This window comes from Calidris pugnax, unplaced genomic scaffold (assembly GCF_001431845.1).
Source record: "Calidris pugnax isolate Ruff unplaced genomic scaffold, ASM143184v1 scaffold44, whole genome shotgun sequence".
NCBI classification, from domain to species: domain Eukaryota; kingdom Metazoa; phylum Chordata; class Aves; order Charadriiformes; family Scolopacidae; genus Calidris; species Calidris pugnax.
In genome coordinates, this window is record NW_015094506.1 from 41,062,370 (window position 1) to 41,087,836 (window position 25,467).

Below are 25,467 nucleotides of genomic sequence, written 5' to 3' on the forward strand. Positions count from 1 at the left end.
GGGGGGGGAGCGCGGGAAGGCTAGGGAGATGCTGCGATGCGGAGCCGCTCCGCGGGGGCTGCGCGCTCGACCGCGCCGCTGTGGGACGCGCTGCGGCCCGGGACGGGGGCAGAGCCGCCGCAGCGCTCCGCAACCGGCAGCCGCGGGGGCCGTCCCGACGGACGGGAGCTGCCCGGTAAGGGCATCGAGCTCCGCGGTGCCGGGGCAGGGGGGAACAGCTACGCGCCGTCTGCTGCGCGAATTTGGGCGGCGGAGGGGGTTGCCCGGGTCGGGCTCCCGGCCAGGTGCCCTGCGGACGCGGTGCGGCTCCGCGCCTACGGCGTTCGAGCACCGCCGGGCCGCCCCGCGCAACTTCCGCGACGCGAGCCTGCCCGGCAACGCGGGCTGGCGGGGAGCAAACCCGAATTCTGCGGGGAGGAGGGCGGACGCGTTGCCCGGGGACGGGAGGGTAAAGCGGGGGAGGCCGGGCCGGGGCAGGTGCGGTTCGCAGCACCGCGGGAGGCTGCGGGCGGGAGGCGGCCTTGGCGACACGGGGCGACACGGCACGGCCCGGCACGGCGGCGAGTCCTCCCCTTCGGGCAGCTCCGCGGCGAGCTGAGCCGGTTGCCGTAGCCCTCAGGGCTGGCTGGGGATTTACCGCGCTCCGTTAGCGAGAGACGGTAACGCACCGGGGGCCCCCGTTACCCCCGTTTATCCGGGATAGACATGAAAGCGCATCCACAGTTTTGAGGACATAAACCAAGTAAGGCAATACTTGCACACTAAGAGCTTTGTTTTCATAGTTTTGGGGTTAGAGGTTTGCATTTCTTCTTTTTTAAATACTTAATATTTAATTCTTTTCTTAATTTGAAGAAAAAAAAGAAAAAAAAAAAAGGCATCTTTCCAGCTACTTGAAAGGGCAGCTTAATAAAAGACCAGCATTTTCTTTGGGCAAACATCTCCCTTCTTGTTGATGATGTGTGTTAAGTTCATCCCTGTGCTTTTTTGGTTTTTTGCTGATAGCGCAGAGAAACATGAAAAACAACTATCTTTTGAATTTTAAACTTCACACAAATCCCTCTAAACCCATTTATTGCATTTACTGTATTTGAAGATTACAGCCATGCAATGTTAAAGCAATGTCACAGCCACACCAGAGAAATTCCACTGTAAATCTTTCGTTCTGAAATGTACACTTTGGTGAGAAATTGGCCATGCTTGGGAGCAGTTCAAGTTGGGTTTTGTTTGTTTATTTGTCTTCTGGGTGAAAGAAAAAGTGTGTCAAGTAGCTAGAGAAAATGCATACATCTTATACTTAAGCAAACATTTAAAAAGTGCCCTGACGTAGCAGCTTTTAAATCCACAAATAAGTGGATTTTGAAAGTGTTTTAAACTTAGGAGTTTATGCAGTCCAGGATAAGCAGTATGTATCTTTCCATTTGAACATGCTAAGCTTGAAGAGGATTCCCTATGCAAAATTTTACACATTGCTTTCTTTTTGACTAAAAAACATGTGAAGACCCACTGTCAATGGTTCAAAATCCCCAATTGCTTGCCCCTTTTGAGGTGCAAGATGATTGCCCTTCTCCCATTTTAAACGAGCCTTACTTCTTTGAGCTTCTGAATTAGATGAATACTCCTGGGCTTCCCTGGACCTTGGGTCAACCCTTTTGTAAGTGAGCCATCAGAATGCGGCGCTGTGCTTCCCAGCCACAGGGGAGTCACTCTACATGCACACCAGTGTAAGTGGGAGCAAAATCTGGTTCAGCGCTCACACTGTACAGATATTTAGTCTCATAGCAACAAGGGATTCCAGAAGACTTCCCATTTGAGAGGACAGTGGTACCTGGCAACGCCACTTGCTGTACTAAATATGGTTCAGCGTGTTTTCTCTATTTTCTAAATAGCTTTGGACCTTTCAAATAGGGTGAGTCCTATTCAAAAACATCCCTCTTCAATTTCTTCACTTGTCACCTGCATAAAGATGTATAAAATATTAAAGATATCTCAAGTTACCAGTGTAGACTTCTCTGTAAGACTTTTCTGAATAAATTCCACTGACAAAAATTTGCCCCAGTCTTTCAGCCATTAAGATTTGCACCCCCAACTAATGAAATGATACCTATCAAACAACTTATAAGCTGCTTGGGCCAAGATTGATTTACAGAACTGTCTCACTGTGAATGTTCAGGTTTTTGCCAGATCTCTAACCCCATACATCTCCAGCAATATAGAGGCTGTTGTCCCAGCAGTAGCTCCTGCCAGGGAGCTCCACAGGAACTCTCCCAGTTGTGTTTTAATGTTAAAGGAGAGATGCTCAGCACCTGAAAGCTGGTAAAGAATCATGATGGCCTTGGAAGACATTTCCAATACAGGACAGTTGTGAGGAAGTGAGGAATGCATTTTCCTGATGGTCAAGGAGCAAGAGCAAATATGTGTGAGATATAAGTTCTTCTGAGTTCTTACGGGAAAACATCACAAAAAAGAAGAGCATAATCTCCAAATGTGTGTTCTTTTTTTGGAAATAGAGCTCATTTTTTCTTTTCACCAAAACTTCAATCTAGTCCTACAAAATTGCTAAAACTGGAACTCTGTAGCAAAGACAGCAGCCTTTGCTCAATTCTAGAGCTTTAAAAATATCACCTATACTCTGCATTTAATTCTGTGGAAAGATTCTCCCAAACTTAAGATTTATTCTTCACTATAGAGATATTTTATAAATAAAAACACGCAAAAATTCCTGGAACACAATCATCTTCAGATTGTTGTCTATATACCTATAACTAAGTCCCTAGTATTTTCAGTTGTGTCAAACACCTTTTGCATAATTATTTTATTCCTGTTCATGCAATAAACCCCAAAATTACGCACGGCCGATGCAGATCTAAATGCAGTAGCACAAGAGATGACATTAGCCCATTTTCATTAATGAAATTGGAAACTACTACTGGCTTTGAATCCCAAAAAATAGAGCAGACGATATCTATTATTAGGTTATCTAGACTAAACCTTTGCCAATGCCCACTGGATTTCATTTTTGTTACTTTCGAGTTACTCAGGCAATAGTATGTCACCAGTCACCGGAGGCGATTATTCCAGCCCAGTGGTTCTCTCAGCTGGAATGTTTCTCCTGATGCTAAGTTTAACATTTTATTTTGTTGAAATTCACCCAGTTCGTTTTTCACATATGCCTGAAGTGGCATTATAAATCTTTTTCCATTTTGAGTCTAACCAAAATAGATGGTATATTGAATATATAGTAATGAATACAGATGGATATATTTCCACCAATTAGTTTTTGCAACCTTTAAATATTTTTTCCCACTGTTCTCTGCATGCCAATGTGAGGTTCACATTTCTTTGCTATCGGGCTAGTCACAAGTACAGTAGTCCTCAAAATTTTATCACAGATCCTCAGCTTATGCTGGTCAAGTGCCACTGGAGTAGAAATTAATCTCTAAAGAGATTAACTATGTTAGTCTCTAGTTAGTGACATGATTCAGCCACCATAAGAACCACAAATACACATCCATTTGACCACCTAAAAGTTTCACTTTGTTTTTCCTAGACTCACCCAATTAGGTGATATGTTAATATATCTTTAACAATCTTTGACAGACCAAAGCCTGTTTTCAGTTCTTTCTCACAGTGGCAGTTTCATAAGAGGGATAGCACAGCCTAAATATTTCAGATTAACCAATGTGTGATTTCCTAGTTACAGTGCATCATGTATCATTTCTGCTTTGAACTTCTGAAGTATTTTTCTTTTTAAGTCTTTTTTTTTTTTTCTTTTGGATTTTTAGTTGTACTGTTTTGCTCTTCTTGTCTTCTTCCTGCCATCTTAGTGACTTTCTATTCAGGTATGATTTTCTTCCTCTTTTTTTATTTCTAGAGAAAGAACTATGCCAGCAGTTGTGTGGACAGTTGCTCATTGGGAACTCATTGCACTTTCTCCCACATAGCTGTCGCTGGTTGGTAATGGCTTTTGGCCACTGCTGATAAAGGCTGTATAGGAACTGCCTAAGAAGAAGTGAAAGATTCTGAAAGGCCACTCTGATGCCTTGAACCACTGGTAAATTCCCCCAAAACACTAATCTGAAGTGACACAATAAGCCAATCACAGATACAATGGAATGTACAGTCAAAGCATGTTACCATGCTCCTCCTTCCATGTTGTACTCATGGATCATCTTCAACATAGCTGCTTATCAAGCAATCTCCCCTTATATAATTTAAATCTGTGAACAGCTTAGTTCTGAAATGTTGGTTTTGTCCTCTTACATTTTCCCTAATACATTGAACCTGTTAGAGGGAGCACCTAGCTTTGCAGTAGCTGCTCTGACACATTTAACAGCACAATTATAGATGACTTGGTAACCACCCATTGACTAAAAATAACCTAGCAACTGAAGACACACTTAGGTATTTATACTTAGATATCCCAGAGGAACCCTTCACAGCTCCTGTAGCTGGGGAAAACATATGTATCTCACCAAATGCAGTAGGCTAGGAATCCTCAGGGGTGGGGGCGGGGGGACGTAGGGGAAGTGATAACATTGCACAGCTGAAAGATTTCCCAGACAACACTCTGCCAGCTAATCCAACTCTTATCCAACTAGCTCTGCAATTAAGGTTCCCTACTGAGAACAATGAGAGCATTATGACCTGGGGAATTTTCTAAATAGAAAAACCCCAACGCATCTGGGACTACAAAATTTAGAGCCTTAAAAAATACAGCTCCTACACTGATGGTGCTTGCAACCAGTACAGATCCGAAGGAACTAGTGCCAGTACGAATATGAGAAAACACATGAGCTGTAATGAATGAGCTGCCAATGAGGAGGGATCCAGGGCAGCATATCCTGTGTGAAGAACCTGCAGTGCCGAAACTCATTCTTGCCTTCCAGACTATGGATTAGGATTTTTTATACGAGATGTACCAAGTTTTCACTCAGCCTGTTCAGGAAGAAATATTCTAATGTCTGAAGAAAGAGACATCTAAACGATGTGATTAAATTTCTATGATACATCATTACATATGCTATGGCTGCCTATGAATAGTTTTCTATATTTGAGGGGAAAAAGAAACTCAGTATTAAACTGACAGAACGACACATGTCTTAAGGGAGAACTTGCAATACTACAGTGTCTATCTGCACATCCTTTCCTACTCCCAATTTTTTCTCATTTGTTTATGGCCTTCATCTGTTCTCTTTTTCAAAATATGCCTTCATTCAGCTAAAAAGACCTGAAGCAATTTACATCCAGGAAAACTACTAATCTCAAAGAGAGAGTCTACAAGGTCTCAAGGGCCTTTCTACCTACCTCCAGTTGCAAGATTATTACCTTGAGATGATAATGAAGTGTTCAAAGTCAGATTGGACGGGGCTTTGAGCAATGTGATCTAGTGAAAGATGACCCTGCCCATGGCAGAGGGCTTGGATTAAATGATCTTTGAAGGTCTCTTCCAAGCCAAACCATTCTGTGATTCTGAGTTTATGATAATTCAGAGACAGCATACAATTATTTAAACTCACAATTAAGACTTGTAGGCAAGGTATAGGCTTGAATATTCTAATTATTATAGGACTATTTACAACAATCACAATGAAATTAAGAGGGCTTATCCTCATATTTTTACCTTTCAATATATTTTAAGATCATTTGAACATTTTAGCACTTCTCAAAATACAACTGTTTACTCCCTTTTTAGAAAAAGGATTTGTATTATAACCAGGATGATTAAACAAATGAAATTAATGGAATTTAGTTATGATCCACAGTTTCCAGCATCAATTCCTGAGGGTCTAGCCTAAGTGCACAGAACTAAAATGCTGTAACATTCAGTAAGTTCTTAATTGAAAATGAAACCCATGGAGAAAGCCATGCTGAATAAGCAGTGACTCTATGTGTCAAGTCACAGCAAACCTTTATAGAACGGCCGGTAGCAGCGTTGTATGGAAAAGTTAATAAGCTAAGATATTTGGAGGGGTTGTTGCTTCCTCTCACCTTAGTGGAGGGGGAAAATAATAATAAAAAAATGTTCTACAGGAGGGAATTCTGCTATAGAAACTCATACTCACTGGCAACTTTATCAATAAGCTCTTTGACTATAGCTTGAACTTCAACCAGAGAACTTACTTTACATTTATTAAACTGTTGACTTTCCACCTCAAAACCTGGATATCACAAAAATTGATCAGGAGCTGAAACCAGGCCAAAATGGACACTTTTAATTCTCTCCATTAGTGATTCTTACTGTAGTAAGTAGGAAAAGGAGCTGAAGCAAAAATGGAGCATATCCAGAACAAACCAGGCACCTCCACAGTTAGTTAGAACAGGTTTGAACATATGAGGAAAAGACAATGACTGCCTCTGTGATATTTGAGCACGTTGTGTGATATTACTGAGGGTAGCGGTAATCTTTGGTTGCTAATAGGTTAGTGGAGGGGAAACAAATATTCTGCAGACAAATGTTAAGTGCAGATGCTTTAGAAATTATTAAAAACCTCAAATAAACAATTGCAAATTGTTGCATGCACAAAATGAACAATTATTACATTTTAAGTATAAATTAAAATGGGTTTACCACTATGGCACTTTTTTTTTAACCTGAAAACTCATGTTTTCAAATGATCTACACCTATATCAGACTGTGACATTAAAGGAGGCCCAGAATTTCATATATTAAACTACTTCTGGGTCTGTGTTCAGGACTTCATTTCAAAATCTTGAATAAGTAAAGGAGAAAGTGGTTTTTAAATTTAAAATCTTAAATCTTAGAACACAAACTTGTTTGTTATTCTAAAATAGAAACCGGTAATTTTACAAGCCATTCATGTATAATATAGTCACTAGTTCCTGATAATAAAGAAAAAAACTATTAGCCACTCTGTAGCTTTTATTAGGTATGGCCAGTTAATACTAAATAGTATAAGACATATTCTATTTGGCATGATGAAAATGGATTACTGCAAGCTAATCTGAGATTTATTACTGAACTCTGTGGAATTAACACACTGGAGGCTCATCTATGAACACCTAGGGTGGGATAATGGCTGGAACTGCGGATTAAGACAACCTTCCCTTGCCTGCACAACCTATTCATTATTTACTTGTCTGTTTTTGTGGGAATTTTATTTCTTCTATTTACCAGATATATAGGCAGCCTATAGCTTACAACAGTTAATGAAATAGTAGCTTTTCACAAAACTTTTTGTGAAAAGCATATTTTAAAAGGAAAAGAACCTTTTTAGTTTTGTTTCAAATTATGCTGTTCTAATAGGAACCATTTATCTGCATGCTTGCATTGTTTTAAAATAGAAAACTTTAATTAAAACATGAAATGGAGCATCTAAGATTTTGGCATTTAACAAAAACGCCAGATATTAAAATAGTACCCTTGGCACACGGGGCAGTGACAGTGCACAGCCTGAACTAACTTCTGTGAAAATCCTGGAGACATTGTAGCTGATTCAGCAGGATTTTGGCTGGATAAAACATTACAAAGAGCATTACACAAACATTGAAAGAGATAGAACATCCTTCTCTACAGCAAAATAACCACTCTCCCCGGACACTGCTTAACCTTAAATAGAGAAGGAATGAAGTGGATCATGGACCCTCCTTTGTGCCAGCTCCTGGGAGGTTTTAGCATCACCCCTGTGCTGGACTGTCCTGATCATCACACTCATGAGCAGGCTTTTGAACAAGAGACAGAAAGTTTTCGCTGATTTCTTCACTTAACACACACTCAGTGAAAGCCCCACACCAACACCCCATGTCTATACTGTCCTTCATGCACAGATTCAAGTTCAGTAGCCCAGATGCTTTTAGTTGCCTGTGTCCATATATGAAAGGGGAGATTAGACATGATAACTAATTCTGACTGAGGAAGAGTGTATAAGGTAATATGTAGATAGTAGAGGTGATCCAGGAATAACCGCATGAATGTAAGTTTTAGTCTTAAAGTAGCATATTGGTAAAGCCATGCCCGCAGAACAGCTTTGACCTTAAAGTCACAGTGAAAATCTAAGTATGGTTTACCTCACCGGTATACTAATATAATGGTAATATTATGACATTACATTAGTATAATATTATACATTGAATGGCTACTATAGTAAAAGTAGACATATCAAAAGTGGGTAATGATGAATTAAAGGTTTTATGTATGAATTACCACATACAGATTAGATATTGTTGTTAATTTTTTTAAAATACTTCTTTCTTTTTTTTTTAACCAAAAAATGTTCAGTTGGTTTTGTTTAACATTCAGAGGAAACTGGTATAGTCTATTCTGCCAGTATACACAGAATAATAGGTCAGTAACAGAGTTTATAAACTATATGCTCTCAATCCATGCCATAGTGCTTTGAGAATGCGTCAACACTCAGTGATTTCCTTACCCAGCTCAAAAGCATCTTGGAAGCACCCCGGGCAATGTCTCATATACAGCCATTGAGGGTTATCCGCTCCAAAATAGCTCTTATAATCTGAATGGAAGAACCATAAATGATTCAATTGAAATCACTTCTGAAAATGCAACAGGAAATGAACACAGAATAAACTACAACATTAGGGGGTCTAACAGCCCACACACCTGAAGATTTAGAATTGAAGACTTTGGCATTTCCCCTTACAATCAACCTACTCTATGTAACAACTACTTTAAGATGCTGAGAACAGTATTCATAAAATTGACCTTCAGTGATTTTAGAAGAGTTTTTTGCATCATTTCAGCTCTGAGTTAACCAAACACATCCAACTGCATCTGAATTAACTGAAAGGTAGAAGAGTCTCCTCTGTCTTTGAAAGAGGTTAAGTTTTCGTGTCTTCCCTATAAAGAAGATATAATATAGTACATAGCACTTATCTAGTTCTAGCCTTCATAGTAAAACTGTGTTAAATAAAAACTTAAAATCTAATGCCACCAAATGTTGGATCCACAAACAGCTTACTTTGTGTTTGCTTTTTGTTGGTGTTTTTTTTTTTTAACTTTGTGAAGAAACAATGCCAGAAAAAAAATCTTTTTCTTTACAGGAAACTAATGGAATTCTATAAAACCAGAACAGATCAAACTCCCAAAACACATGACAATTACTTTAAGAAATTTGGGACTAGCAAAAGATAGTATACTAGCTAGAATAATTGTTATGGTTAAAAAGGGTATTTTAGATTTATTTTGAATGCCAACCACATTTTGTATTGTTTTCTTCTCTTTGCCCACACATAACAGGTTATTTTTTTCTTCCATTAGGAGCCATTAGGTTTTAAAATATTATTTTTTTTTTCATAATCACTTTAGAACAATATAGAAGAGATATGAGAAGCAGGTGTGTATTTTATGTAGTAAACTGAAACATCAAATAATATGAACAAGATAACATCTAATTGTATATTACGTGTAGCCTGAGGGATCAGCAAGGGAGAAATTATTCTGTTGGTGCAAACATGTGCAACTGGCATCATTTCTAAGCACATGCCGTAGATACAAAGGTGTTTATCAGTAACGTGGTCCTATCAAAGCAGATAGAATCAGTATATGACCAATGACCTCCTACTATGAGAAATAGCTGCAATTTGCTTTTCCATAGAGAAAAGGCTTTACCCCTTCCAGATTGTGTCCCCTGCTGCTTCTCATACAGAAAGACATCCCCAAGAAGGCAGTCATTAAAACAGAGTAATGCAACAGTGATAGCTTGAGTTGGTTTAACTGTTTTCTTTTCCTTTTCCAGCTATGCCGCTGAAGATGCATATTCTTCCTTTTGACAGATACAACATAGGATAAAAATTTTTTAATAGAAATTTGAATTTTCCAGTGTTTGTGGTGCTCATCTTTTTTAATTGGATGGCTATCAGAACTGAGTTTTGTAAACAGGCATCTTTTTGGTTTTTAAACTGGTTTTTTTTTCAAACTATATTAATCTTTATAATCCCAATTATTTTTGTGTGATGCATACAGTGTGTCAAAGAGGATTAGTTTGACACAAAATGTAAAATATTTCCTATTTTTTAAGAAGATAAAAGTAATCCTTTGAGTTACATTTCTTCCTGAATATTTTGGTAGAGATTTTATTGTCACTGCAGTAGCCTACTATGAAAATATATTTGTACAGGAAATGTTTTGGTAATGAAGGATTTTACTTAAAGAATGCCTAATAAACAGAAGCATGAATAAACTAAAAGTTGAAAAGACATGTTATGGTATAAAAGAACTGAAAGAAAATAATGTTTCAGCAACATTTTTTAATGAAGCTTCCTCTCCTTGACTTTATTAATACTTTTTTATTCAATCCTGAATCAAGTCATATTATAAAATTTGGAATTCTGGTTAAATATCTCCTAATACAGGTCCTGTATTTACTGAAAAACTGAAAGAAAAGTTGGCTGTACTGAGTGTCTGGCTAAACCCAGAAAACAGGATATAGTACATGAGGTTGGGAGCAGCCTGATGGTTGTGAATCCAAGTAAAGATTAGGAGTTGATGCTTGTGGCTCCTTTTGTAGTAATTTTGTACAGCACTGCAATAGTGTGCTTTACTTCTGTCTTTTATTTTCAGTTCTTCTGTCCAGAGTAGCATATGTTATATATGTGTAGAAGATAGTATCAACTCCATTCAATCTCCAGTACTCACAGAGAGAAAAAAAAAAATAAATTACACAGCTCTCTTCTCCTTCATTGTGAGGAAAGTCTAAGCATAGCTTAACACAATATTCATCTTGAGAAGCATTTCCACTATCACTCTTATGAGAACTTTATTAAAAGCAATCCTATTCAGTACATATTCAAACAGCAATAGTGGAGGGATGGACTTCACAGCAAACAAGCAGTCTCATGAATCCCAAGACAAATGAGGCTTGTTCTCCTGTATGTTTACAGCTTGTAATTGACCGCAAGCTTTGATTTCCTACAGTTGTCTATTTCTTAAGACCATGTCAGTTCTTTACATTTAATACAGTAGGAGAAGACATAGTATTTATTCCCACCATTGGGATATTTATGGGGTCTCTGTCTTCTAACGATCACCTACTTTCATAAACATTTTGAAACTTTGATACTTCTGTCTCTCTGAGAAATTTGGTTGAATTCAGCCCCCAAATTAAAACATGGAAGCACAAAAGATATCTTGTTTCCTGAGCACTCTTCAGTGTCCTCAGGGTCTGCTCACACTCTCCCAAATCTCTTACTTCCCTAATTTGTCTGCTGCCACTAGTTTCTACAAACCAAAACAAAACAAGCCATAAGAAAACAAAACTTTTTATGAAGTCTTTGTGCACCTACTCTCCTAGGTTGGAAATCTGTCACCAACAAGTCCTCAACAAAAACCTTGGGAATATTGAATTTTACTTTTTTTTTTTTCTTCTCCTTGGTGCTAATGCTTTGAGCCCCATATTCAGATTTTAATACTGTACTGCACTCAGCCAGGCAAATTATCAAATCAAATTACAGTGTCTTACCAATTTACCTCCCATCAGCTCTAAAGCAATACCTTGTTAACCTGCTGTAACTGTGTTGTGTGTCTGAACTGAACACGTGTGAGTGAAGGTTATTTCAGAAAGAAAGGACAGACTGAAAGAGCAGCTTTTATCCACAAGGAAAAAAATAGGGTAGACATTTAAGCAAACTGTTTAACTTTAAAGACAATTAGGCAATGGAATGACTTGCCTGAGGAGGTAGTTTAGACAATGTAATGAGAAGTGCTTAAAATAGAATAAACTATTTGCGAGACAGATACAGATGTAAATAATCCTCCATGTTTTGAACTAGATGAATCAGGAGAGGTATCTTTTCTGTTAAAATGACTGACTATAAAAATTCTATTCTCTTTCCTTGGGAACAGCTTTCAAACTTATGACTGTTTACACCTGTTCTGAATACTAAAGTGAAACTGCACTCCAAAAAGCAGTTTAACCTCACTGTATCATTATAAAGTAGATTTATTCATAACAAGCATCTATGAAAAACTTCCAGCAAAAAAAGTCCTTAGTCAGGGAGATGAACATTGTTGCAAAAATGGATTGTTTTTCTAAGTGCTTATATGGCCCCATCGCTATAGTATCCAAGAGCCTTACAAACATTAATGAATGTATTCTCACAACACCCCTGGGAGATAGAGATAGTATTATTAGCTAATGCACAAAGAGTGGCTTGTCCAAAGTCACACAGAAAGTCTGTGGCACAGCCAAGACTCAAAACTGTGATTTCCTGCCCACTGCCGTAACCATGACTCTATCCTCCTGTCCATATACAGCATTTCAAAATATGTTACATATAACCTCAGATCTTTACACAATAAGCCTTTCTGTTCAGCTGTAGATCCAACCGCTGACTTAATAAATAAAAATAACTTTGTTTATCGGGAAGCTTCATTATGGTAATAAATTTACAGGTTACTGAACAATGGCAGTTATATGGGCCATAACTGGTTCTGATATACGAGAGCAATGAAAGAGAATTCCCTGATCGTCACATTCAGAACAGGAGAAAACATATCCAGAACCTGATTTTGATACCAAAATATTTTCCTTTGGATAATATAAAGTGTTACATTATACAGAGCAGTCTGGTTTCGAGAAAAAAGGGGAAAAAAAAATCTAGCTGTATTCCCCACATAGTTCCTTTTGGATAAACTATCTCTGCAATAAGGCGTATACAGTATTTTCAGTTTAATGAGTACAGATCTGGAGGGATAAAGGCAGTAAGTGTATTCACCCCTTAATATCAGAGAACAGAATGTGGCTTATAAACTTACTATTAAAATAATAAAAATAAGTTATATTTATAAATATGTACTGTTTTGCAGTCATTTAGATTCATTTTAATGAATTCAGAGATCTGATCAATGATAACAGGATCCTTCTGAATCAGGAACACAGCAACTTGTCTTTCATTTTGGCAGTGGGGAGCATAGGCATTACAGTTTTCCTCAAATGCTAAATAATTAAAAGAGAAAATACAACTGCAAAAGAGAAAAAGACAACTGAATAAATAATGAAAACAGGTAGGAAGGTGTAGTAGATCACAAAGTGAATAATGATCAAAAAAATACAATATTGCTGCAACAAAGTGAAGTATAATTTTGGAATTCATTGACACAGACAAGGTAAGTAAGTAGTGCCTTCTGAACTTCATTCCAGAAGTTCCAACAACACCACTTTTCTCAGTTTGGGGCTTCATGTTTTAGAAAAGATGTAGATAAATTAGAGCTGGATTTAATTAGAGCTACCAGCATAGCAAAGGGGATTTACAGCAGATTCTAATTGAAAACAGCCCAGCTATCAGGACAGTTAAATGATGGAGCAGATTATCATTGATAGGGAATCCACATCTCAACATGTGTTCAAGAGCAAGTTAAATAAATATCCGTGAGGGGTGATCCTAATTCACACATGAAGATGGACTCGATTGTGTCCTCAGATCCATTTCAGTCTAACATCCATATTTTATCACTGTACAAATAGTACAAACAGCTATTGAGATCACTTATTCTTCAAGAATTCAAGGGATTCCTCTAGAATCCCTTATTCCCTCCTTTTTCTCTCCCTCTGTCCCCCGCCTCTCTTTCTTTCTTACTCCCCCTCTTTCCCTTTTCTCTCTTCCTCCCTCCCTTCCTCCCCCATAAGCTTTCTCTCCCCCTTTCAGTCTTTCTCTCTTTCTTCCCTCATCTTTTCATCCCTCTTTCTCTGTTCTTTCTAGATGCTTCTAAACTGATACATCCTTAGTTGGACTGGAAATTCCTTAGGTGTCTAACTTTAGCACCTTTAGCATGTTAAGGAACAACCTATTCTGAGGGACCAGATATCTGTTCCCTGTAAGACTACATAAAGATCCAAATTTAGATAAAATGTGATTTAAATTCCTATCATACCTTCACTACAGGACCGGAAAACTGCAATGACTGGGTACTTCTGGGTAATTTTTATTATCATTTTTATTACGACTGAGTAATAGAAAAATTATGAAGATAGACTGTACATTAGCAAAATTATCAGATTAGAGAAACAGAGAGTCTCGTTATTAAAGAGCTTACATGCCCAGTTAGGTTGCAGGAATAGCTTTTAATTTTCTCTAATTCTCCCAAGCCCAGGGCAAGTTTTTTTGCCTGTTCCTGTAAGCTACCTGCTTACATGCACAAACAGACTCTGATCCAATATGCTGAGTATATATCATTCTCTTTCATAAAAGCTAAACAAATGTCACATGAAAGACAGCGAACTGGTGTCCTGTACTATCACTTTGTCTCCTTTCATTTCTTTTGAGACTGTTGAAACCGGGACTGGATGGAGATAACGGGAATTGCACTCAAATAAAAGAATAATAGTTCCTAGTTCCAGGTGGGATGTAGTGTTTAAACAGTCGAACAGGACTGGAGGAAATGTTTCTAAGGTAGGACTAATGGAAAAATTTAAACTTGGAGCACCCTCTTGAACATATAATCCCCACTGGAACTGCTTTGTAAAAATGAGATCAAGCCATCATCTGGGTTGAACAGGTTACTGTATTCTTCATCCCACTTTGTCTCCAGAGATAGACAGCTGATTAGGAGAAACTATTCAGTTATCTGAAATTATACAAAAGCCATAATAATGCCAACAAGTGTATTTTCATGATGTGAAATGGCAGCCTACACAGTAGTCACTAAGGAGCAGTATGAGCCATATTCACTGGAATACAGTTTATTAAAATGGCTATATATATGTGCTTTTTAGAAGTTACTGTATAAAGGATTCATTAAAAAAATGCACCATTTGACAAGTCTAGAAGTGCGCACATGGAGCAAAGTCCTCACTCAAGGAGAAAATGAACCATTGCCTAGAATGTGGAGGAACCCGCAGGATGCTTTGCAGAAAATCTGGAAAGAAAGACTACTGAAGATAAAAGCGGGTACCAGAGAGCCCACTTACAAGATGTTAGCAAGGGCCCTCTGCTGTGAAGTTTGTGGAGTGCCTGGCCAAACACTAATGAAGAAAGCCACAGGAATCCCACACTGGAAACTGAAAGTTAAGGCCGTTAAATATGAACATATGGAGGTAGGCAAGCTGTAGGAGTCCCAGCTAGTTGTGATCGTTTAGACAATAGCACTTGTTGTTCCTCACAGGAAGATGGTATCAACAAAAGGAGTCTCAGAATTGTGACAGTCAGTTAAAACGAATGGCTTCACTTAAAAATGGACAACTGCCATCTACATAACCAAGGAAGGGAATGGTGAGGATTCAGTGAACAAAAAAATTATAAAACATTACTTGACCTTTGGTTATGAGCAGAACTGCGCTAATTTTACCAGGAGCTAACAGATTGTCAAAACATAGAGAGAGAGGTAAGATCTTAGAGACTGTCAGAAGTAAAGGAAATTCATTCTCTCTTGTGAAAGGTCTGACTTTCTTTACCTGCATTAGTAAACTTCAGTCTAGCAAATGAATTCTGAAAGATAGTCATAAATCTAGTTGTGGGGTGGGTTTTTTGTTACTTTTTTTTCAGTTTGTTTTGCTTTGTTCTGTGTCTGTGCTTGACTATGGGAAAGCACACAGTCTCTTCTGATTTTCACTCAGAAGAAAAGGGCCCAATGAATGAGAAAAATCTGGGGAATTACTGGTAGCTATCACATAGAAGCTTGAAGTGAAAACATGAGACTGCCTCATGTAGCCTCATTTCACTGGGAAATGCAGATAACTCCCTCTAGCATAATAGAATCATAGAATTACAGAATAGTTGAGGTTAGAAGGAACATCTGGAGATCATCTAGTCAACTGTCCCTGATCAGAGCAGGATCAACTTGTGATGCAGGTCACTCAGGCCTGTTCCTCTATTGGGATATGGAATACCACAACTTCAATGAACAATCCGTTCCTGTGCTCAATCACCCTTGGAAATTGTTGGTTTGTTTGTAGGTGTTTTTTTTTAAAAAAAAAAAAAAGATTTTTTTTAATGTTTAAATGTAATTTCTTGTATTTCAACTGATGCCCACTGTCTCTTGTCCTGTCATAATAATTTAGGCAAAACTTAAAACTTTGGCAAAATGGAAGAAATTAAAGTTGATACCAAAACTTTATGTAAGTCAAATGGTTGAGTCTGTCTTGAAAGAAAGGATACTTCATATCACATCTAGTATTAATTTCAGTGAATTAAAAAAAAATAATTGCACTGTCTGTGGTTAAAGAGTCATAATTTTGTTCATACATATGTGCAGTAATATATGTATAATGACATAGTTCAGTCTGCAGGAAAAAGTACCATAACAAAATAACTGGTGTTAAACTCCGGAAAATAATGTCTATCCAGCTGTTTCCATGAAGACGGTACTACTGTGACTTGTCACATACACCCTAAGGAAATTAATAAGTAAGTCACAAGATGGGAACCCATCTGGAATCCAACAGACATAGAACTATGTATCTCGTATACAAGTGCAAAAAGCACATGCTAAACTATTATGATCCAGATTCCACTAGATGTGGATCGGCAAATAATTCAAATTGAACCCAAGTAGGATAAAGATATAATGCAATAACATGTCCTTCTTCATGTTACTCTAGTTGCAGCAAAAGCTACACCATACTAGTAAGTGAAATCAAAGAAATTCTCTTAAACCTGCACATAACACATATTTAGATGAAGTTCTATTGTAATCCACCCAATTTTAATTATAAGCTGATGGACTTTAGTAAATTAAAGCAAATATTGAAGAAATTAAAATACATTCAAAAGAAGAAACTGAGCCCATAGTTAAGTCTGAGAATCCAAAAAGTTAGAAATAACCAAGATATTGCAAACTGATGTTGTTGGGCTGGTCATCTACTTTCTCAGTTAAATTTTGCATTCCTTGTATTTCAGTTATCTCTAGTGTATAGATCTATTTTTATGATCTTGCCTTTTATGTATGAAAAGGTTCAGTATGCACCGGTAAGAATTTTCATAGAAAGGCAAGTGACATACAATGGTAGGGCGCTCCTGGGAATAGCTAATATGAAAGATAAAAACACCTTAGTCTGGTGCCTATCTGTTCCCAAACCTACTGTGAGACCACTTGAGAAATGAGGTGAAGATCGTAAGACTTTCTTTCCTACTTATACTAGAAAAAGAAATACTTTTTAAGCCTGGAATATGCAGGAGCTACATTGATATAGAATGTGGTATATTTAGTTATGCTGAGGTATAGTTATAGTACACTTCTGTATTAAAACACAAGTTGCAGGACCATCTTAGTTTACCTGTTTCTGATCCTAACACTAACTCTACGTGAGTTCTTGCAATAAGCAAAGTAGATATAGTGTTCTCATTGCACAACTTTACATAGTATTTATGTGAGATGTTCAGTATGAAAATTACATCTACCTGACTGCCTAGGAGTGTTTTTCAAAACACTGACAGAATTCTGAACGAAGGCAGCTAACAGGGTTTGTTACTGAAATTGGAGCTTTAAGGCAACATTTTAAAGACGCTATCATCATGGTCCTGTCTCAAACACGACAATTTGATATCTTGTTCATATGCCAGTTCCTAAAAGGCTGATATATTTAAGGGTAACTCTAGATTATCTCCTTACCAACAGTAATTAGGAAGAATTTTTGAAGAAATGGGTAGGTGCTCAACTTATGGAAGTAATAACAAAGCTACTCAGGGATCAGCAATGTCAGAAATGGAAAATATTGTGTTCTTATAAGATTTTTTTTTTCTGCTTCTTCTTATTGCACTTATTAAAAATACACCTTCTTCCTTATAAAGTGCATCTGACTTCAAACTGTACCTGCAATCTCTAGCAAAACGTAAGTAGTTTCAGCTTTGAAAGCCAATGTGGACAGCTATGCAGGAGTGCTCCACCAAAACAGATAGCTGAAAATGTTACTTTTCTTCTAAATATACATCCATTTTATGTTGCTTTTAAAGACAATTTCTTAGGTCTCTCTCTCTGCTTAGCCCAAGGCTTTTAAGTGGCTAGAAGATGAATAAATTAGAATGCTGTGAAATCTAATCTAGATCTTAGAGTTCTGTAAGTGTATTGCATCATTAAGATTTCTTAAACATACATCTGGCATTTTGCATACATTCGAGTTTAACTCTGTAATGAGTGAATGTTTTTTGTTTATTTTTTAGTAAGTCAAGTAATGACTGAGTCTGAATTTAGGTAATATATTCCTTTATGGAATGGTCAGGAATTGCAGCATTATCTAAAATTTGGAAAGACAAAGACATGAAGCTTTCATTTAGAAGGTAATAATTATGGCACATGGAAAACAACGAAGTCACAGGCAATTGGACAAGACGAAATGGCCCCACGTTGCACTAGGGGAGGTTCAGGTTGGATATTAGGAAAAATTTTTACACTGAAAGTGTTATTACGAATTGGAATGGGCTGCCCAGGGAAGTGGTTGAGGCACCATCCCTGAAGGTATTTAAAAGACGAGTTGACATAGTGCTTAGTGACATGATTTAGTGATGCTTTTTATCAGAGTTAGGTTGGTGGTAGGACTAGATGATCTAAAAGGTCCCTTCCAACCTAGACAATTCTATGATTCTATGATTAGAAAAATTTCAACAACTAATCCTTAATTAATAGTGATATCAACAGAATTGCAACCTATATTCAGGAATTTCAAATATACAAGGCCAAATTTTGTTCTAAAATCTCCTGCCGATGCTTAAAAGAAGACCATGGACCCATGAACTAAGCAGAGAAGCCCTTGGTCACACAAGGTGTGAAAGATACTTATTTTAAACATTTTCAGGACAATTTGAGCTCTGACACTGTGAGCCATTTAAGGCCACAGAGAGAGCTAGTACCAGAGTTAGATTAGAATTCTTCTGTCCCTGCACATTAAGACATCAGTCCTGGTTACTAATTACATCATTTTAGAATTATAATAGAGAAGCCTTCTTTGTTCCTAATAAGCATATTCCCACATTTATATGTGTTCAAGTACTAAATTTAGCATATATTTGTGAGAGTATTTCTCATGTTTACCTCCAGAACGAAGTTTGCTTGTTTGACGGGTTTGTTTGCTTGTCTTCTAAACTGAGAAACACATATATAACATATGAAAAGTGAAAAGATCAATGGGTTTTTCAAAGCTTGCTCAAAATATGGGAGATTAAATTCCTAATGAATGAGCAAATGGGTATGGAAAATTAGAGCAAAGGGTTAATTATGTGTGTAATTTTGCTGGTTTTGTTTTGTTCAATTAAAGCTTAACAGTTTGAACTTTTCATCACTACTGAGTAACGTAACAGATTAAAATCATATTGCATGACATCCCAAAACAAGAGATTTGCAGGGAAGCTAAGGAACAATCTCACATCATGCTATAAATTAATGTGACAAATCAAAAAAAAAAAAAAAAAAAAAGAGAGAGAAAGAGAAGCATAACAATAAATCACAACTCCTCTGCTGGAAGCAGGCACATAACATTTCTTTGTTATGTGGCTGTCCAGCAGTCACCGTGGCCTTCTGCTGGCACTGGTGATGCTCGCTTGAGCATAGGGCAGGATCTGGCACACTTAAATCCCCCTGAGAGGTTGGGAATGTTGTGTAAATGCCAGTAGTCTTCGATAAGAACAGCAAGCGAAAGGGAAAGAAAATCCAAAAAAGACTGAGTGGGAAGGAAACAGTGAGGGAAGACACAGAAATACGGGGAAAGAAAGTCAATGAGGGTCTTCTAAACATCAGAGGCAGAAGTGAAAATTCGAGGTAACTCTCCCCATCTCCTTGGCATTTCTCACTCCATTGGCATCCACGGCTCTGTTTGGCAGAGGTGGAAGCTGAGGCAGTGGGCAGTTGCTGCAGGAGGCAAAAGCCTGAGGCAGAGAAGGGCAGCCTCGGGGGAGCTGGCACTGCCATGGAGGGGTGCCTGCTGAGGAGGAGGCTTCCTCTCCTAAGGAAGAAGCATATCAAGGTAGGATTTCACCACAGCCCTCTGCAAGGCCAGGTTTGCATGCCCTCAGAGGATGTAAGGTATTCCACGAGGAAGAAGAAAAAGACAAATAATTGCTTGCAGTCAATAAGATTTATTATAAATGCACTTTTAAAAGCTTTCAACTGATTATTTCTATTTAATGATTACACTCTAATCATCGCTACACCCCCTGCCCTCAGGTTACCGGTAACGCCCCCCGCGGAGCGCTGCCGTGAGCTGTCCCTTCAGCACCACAACCTCCCACGTCACCAGCCACTGTTGCGCTATTTAAACTCCAGCAGTTTTAACTCCAGCAGTTAATCATTTTATGAAATAAATAAGAAGAGTGCCGCCATCGTTTTCAGACTCTAGAGATATAGGCTTAAAAGATACAAGTTAAACTGTTCAAACTGAGATCTGAGTTACATATATGTAAAAGTAGTCATTTACAATGAACTAGCAACACATAATTTTACAAACCACTGTTTTTACAGGAGATAACAAAGAAATCCCTTTAAAACATTGCATTTGATAAGTCTATATGTGTTTGCAAATCTTGTCAGAGTTGCAAAGCAAGAAACCATTTTAGCTTAACAGCTGAGCATGCAAAATAAAATTCCTTTAGACAACCAACCAATTATACCAAACCCCACGTTATAAAAATTCATTGTTTATATAGGTGATAAGTGTAGATTTTTCTTCCAAAAAGTTTAAGTGTCTATGTGACAGAAAATTCCTACTCTGTAAGCACCAATAAGATCATCTGTAGCAACATCTTTGACGTCCTGCAGGAATATGGTTCTTAGTGAATAGAAGAAAATGGAAAAAATATCCATAGACTGTAAATCTACTAAATCTACTACCTATATTTTTCCTTCTTACTTTTTTTTTCTTTTTCTTTTTTTTTTTCCCTTTGGTCAACTATAATCATATATGACAAGAAGAGATTAAAAAGTCTAGGATAAAACCAGTACTAATTTCACAATAAGACTCTATCTTGACCATAGAAACAGTTCCAAAGTTATTGCCTTCTTCTGTTGAATGTTTCTACCATAAACACTCCTGTAAGTTTAATAAGTAACTGAAGTATAATTGTTAGGAAGAAATTATGTTTACTCCCTGTTGATATAATGAAGAGATTGTTCATGATGGAAAGTTCAGAACTCCACCTTGTGGTGATAGTTTTAACTGTCTGTTGGAAACAAATGGGGAGAAGAAAAGGAACACTGAGATGCAGCCAGAGAAAGGAGGAGAAATTCAGGTTTGAACTATGGTGAGTAAATTTTGTTTAGGTTAATTTGGGAAAACTTGCAAATTCACTTCAGCCATGTTAGGCAAAGCAAAAAGACAGTGTTTTTTCTTTATTTTGGGAACAAATTTGCAGAACAGCATAATGTATAATATTCACTGTGAAAATAGATAGGCTTTAATTACTGTTCCACTTTTTCTGTCAAGTCAAATGACTGAAAGTTAGCACATACCTATATCAACAGTAACCACTCTATGGGTTCCTTTAACTTTCTTCTAGCAACAAATGCTAAGCATTCTGCTGGACTGGAATTGTTTAAGGAAATCCAAACTGACCGTCTCCCACCACAGACTGCAACAAGTAGCAGATAATCAACAACACAAACTCCATCAATGTTCATATATGAAAAGCAAACATTCTACTAGTAAAATATCCATCCTCTTTTATTACTAAATCAATATGAAGGGAACAAAGTATCTAAGTCTTTGAAAATTTTCTGCAACTTAAAATGAATACAATGATCATAGACTGCAGCTGATGCACAGAAGCTGAAAAATGCATAACCACATATAAAAAAGTCCCAGGCACTACCGTTTTCTTCCCATGGTTATTAAAAAATAAGCAAAAAAATCAATATTTTAATTTATAATGTGGTGGTTTATTTTTTGATTATACTATAGAATTGGAGGCTTAAGGGTGACAAGTTGTCCAAGCAAGTTGATGTCCAAAATTCCTACAATTCTATAGATGCTACGATGTATCTGTTTATTTGTGGGGATGCACAATTGATTTTGGGGATCCCTGTTTCCTTTCACTATACAGTCAAGATGTAATTGAGCATCATATGCTCTACTGCTGTTCCATCTCTGTAGATAACATAAATTGAATTAGCTCAGCTATTAAAAAAATAAACCAAAATACTACACATTTGTCTACTACTATTATATTATTTGTTTTTTTGTTTGCTTGCAGTATTAGTTTAATCAATTTACATGGAAAAATCACTGTCATGCCACAGAAAGTCTTTCCCTGAAGAAAAGGCCAATATTTGAACCTCTTCAGTCACAGAAATGCCTGTGGTTAAAAAAAATTGAATCTAGCCTGCCAAGGATTCTCAACTTCTCAGTGTAAGTAGCAAACCCAGATTCCTGGTCAGACATGCCTTCATTACTGGAAGTACCAGTGTGTTGCAAGAGATATGAATAACTTTATATATCCTCACATGCAAACTGAAGAAGAAGACATCATTAACTATTCCTTTGTGTGCATGTCTAATCCTTCATACACCATCAGGAGTCTCCCACAGACGCAGGATACAGATAGCAAAGTAAAGACACTATGCTAATCTTCTTACTGAAAACATTAGAAATAGAGTCTTAGAAAAAGGTCTTCCTGTGTTATTGTACATTAGTTCATTGTCCCCTAACAGCTCACACTAAAACAATGTCTGCGTGCAAGTGCCGTGCACCTTTGGAGTAGATATATTTTTCAGAAGACCACCGTGTAAAGCTTAAAAAACAAAGACCAGAACTTTTCCACAAATAAATTAGTTCATACTTGTCCCTGAAATACACTCTCATGGAACACTATGTGAATAGACTCTTGAAAATGAATCCATTACTGCAAATAAATGTACACAAACCAAACACATAACCCACGTATACACTGGTACTTATCTATTCTGACATGAAACTAGTAGCAAAAGTAATACATAGCTTACTTACAAGAGTTGCACACAATTGCATGACAGAAAACAGTTATAGCCACCAAAGGAGAGTCAAATCTACAAAGCAGCTATAAAGAATAGTAAGCTTTTATTAGTTTTTAGCATGGCTGCCTCTTAATGAAATGTTGCTATCATTATTCTGTGCTACACAAACAAAGCAACAAGAACGAAAGCCTGCCAAACGAATGCATGCAATTGCAGCAGAATTCTGCAAGACAACAAAGGTTTTAGTGGAAGGAATTAAATAGTTTTCTTATCTTCCTTCGGTTCCTGTAATGACCAATGCACTCTACCTTGAAGCAGCTGATTTAAAATTGAGCTCAGCGTATAAGTTATTGAAACATAATAGACTCTGGGCAAAATGGGCAGGCACAGAAGCACATCATGCCAACACTTCTCAAACCCCAAACACGTAAATTTGCACTTTTACATACATCAGTTACCAGGGTCATAAAAGGTTTCCTAGATCCCCTCTCCTTTTAGCCCCACCTCTTCCCCAGCAAGAAGCCTCCCTCTCTCTGCTACCCTCACATTCCTCCTGCCCACTCTGCCCACAGAGCTCTCCTCACAACTGCAAAGCAGACAGAAGTTTCCTTTGGGACTTCCACATTTCTGTATCTTACTTTCTGAATTTACAAGTTCAAAATTCACCAGATACACTTGTATCTTTTCTACATTTTATGCAGCATTCTCTATGGTGGTAGAGAATAGCATCTAAAGCCCTTACTGGGTTATTACCTTCTTGGCTGTGATGACTTTACGTAGCTTGTAAATGTATTATTTTTGTTTCAGTATTTCAAATGCCCACTCTTAAGGATGGTTTATGTACGCACTGTGTCTGTGACAGTACTTACTTTTTATTACAATTTTTATGATACAATGAGTTCTAGGGAGGGAATCTGCTGGCAATAATTTAGAGCCAATTTCTAAGTGAGAAATCCTTTTTTCAACAAACTTAGCCTACATGCCTTTTTCACTGCCAAATTCCTACACAATCCAATAACCAGAGTTCATATAGATGGTTGCTTTCATTGGTATAATTGGGTATAGGCTGTCAGTAATTATAGATTTTCTTTGACCCAGCAAGACTTTTTTTCAGTTTCTCCAGGACTCCACTCATCTGCTGAGGACCAAGGAGCTCCGCTGAGCAGTATCTCTGCACCTTCTACTGCACTGATCTCAAGTATTGCACCCGCTCTGGTACTGTCACTTGTTGATTGCAAGATGCTACCCTTTCTCACTCTCCTTTTGCAAAGCCATCATTTGTGCCGTATGCAGCACCATTAGCCAATGTTACTGACAATCCCTTGCATTTGGAGAAGATATAAAAGTAGTTAAAGGAAATATACTTCATAGTAGAAATTCCACTGAAAATTGAAAAGAAATTCCTACCAAACTAAACAAAAAAAGGTCCTGCAAGCAGAAATTCTGTTTCTTGAAAAGAGAAATCAAGAAATTCTAAAAAGCAAATATATAAGGAAAGCATCTTAATAAGGCTTGTGTAATAAATTCCAAACAGTGTTTCTGGTGAAATACATACCGCTTTTACTTATACATTTTTAGAGAAACCACATGGTTTTCTCAATGATCTTATGTTGCATTGCCCACAAAAGTTCTTCAGTAGTATCCTTGTTCGAATCTGTGTATTCTGTTGTGAACTACAGTCAACAACAAAGCAAGCCCATTAATTAGGGCAATTAGCTATGTCAACACATAGGTAATTTGCACATGATTATTCACTGTTCTAAGGTAGTCAGAATAACTGTTCACATAGATGAGGTTTTAACTCAAACACTTTCAGTTTAATATTTGTAAGTATATACATGCAAAATTTGTTAGAACATATCTGAAACCGTATATTATGTTCATTTTCCAAAGACCAAATATTTTCAATTTAACAAATATTTTTGATATATATGGCTACAGTTATAGGCACTTTTCCTTTCTGTGAAAAAATGCAGGCAATAAAGCAAAACAATGCATTGGACTTCTATTCCTAAACCAGCTTCATACAGACCCTGGAACTTAGATGGTTTGCCCTTTAAAAGATGTTATCTTATCAGATCAACTTCTCACTTTGGTATGATCTCATTTCCAAGAGGCAGTAAGTACTCCTGCTTATGGATGACAACTTAGAAAACTATGACCGTCTTTTTTGAAGTATTTCAGAATTACACGTACACAAACACTACATATATGACTATACAAGAGATTTTTCTTTACAGAAATGACAAGTATGACTAAAACCAAGCCAAATTAAGTACCAACTGAATCCTGATAGGATAATTAGATCATTTACTCGTTAATTTAGTAGTTTAATGTTGAAAAAATAACAATTTGCTTTGAAGATCATATTTTGATTGCAAATAACATAATTTATGACCAAAAGAATTGCCATTCATTTGACTTAAAATCTCCTTTAATTTTATTCTCTCTGGTTTCAGATACATGTTATAAATACATGAAGTGTAATATATATTTTAAAGAAAAGTAAATATGTCTCAACTGAATTTCAATTTCCAAGACAAATTAACTGCTCATTTTCTTACTGGTTTGGTTAAACTAATAGAATTTATGTGAGAAAAAAAGTGCCAATATTAAGTAGAATGCTTTTTGGGGGGATA

General features: G+C 37.3%; 1 protein-coding gene across 5 annotated transcripts in view; it reads right to left on the reverse strand.

Moving 5' to 3' along the window:
* FAM19A5 (family with sequence similarity 19 (chemokine (C-C motif)-like), member A5) overlaps window positions 1-25,467 on the reverse strand; it is a 429,216-nt gene that overhangs the window by 317,475 nt on the left and 86,274 nt on the right. For 4 of the 5 annotated variants that reach the window (XM_014963211.1, XM_014963210.1, XM_014963207.1 and 1 more), the window contains exon 2: window positions 8,388-8,474. The exons of the other annotated variant lie outside the window; for it this stretch is intronic. In XM_014963211.1, coding sequence (XP_014818697.1) covers window positions 8,388-8,474 — 87 coding nt within the window. The remainder of the gene's footprint in view (window positions 1-8,387; window positions 8,475-25,467) is intronic. 5 annotated transcript variants of the gene reach the window in all.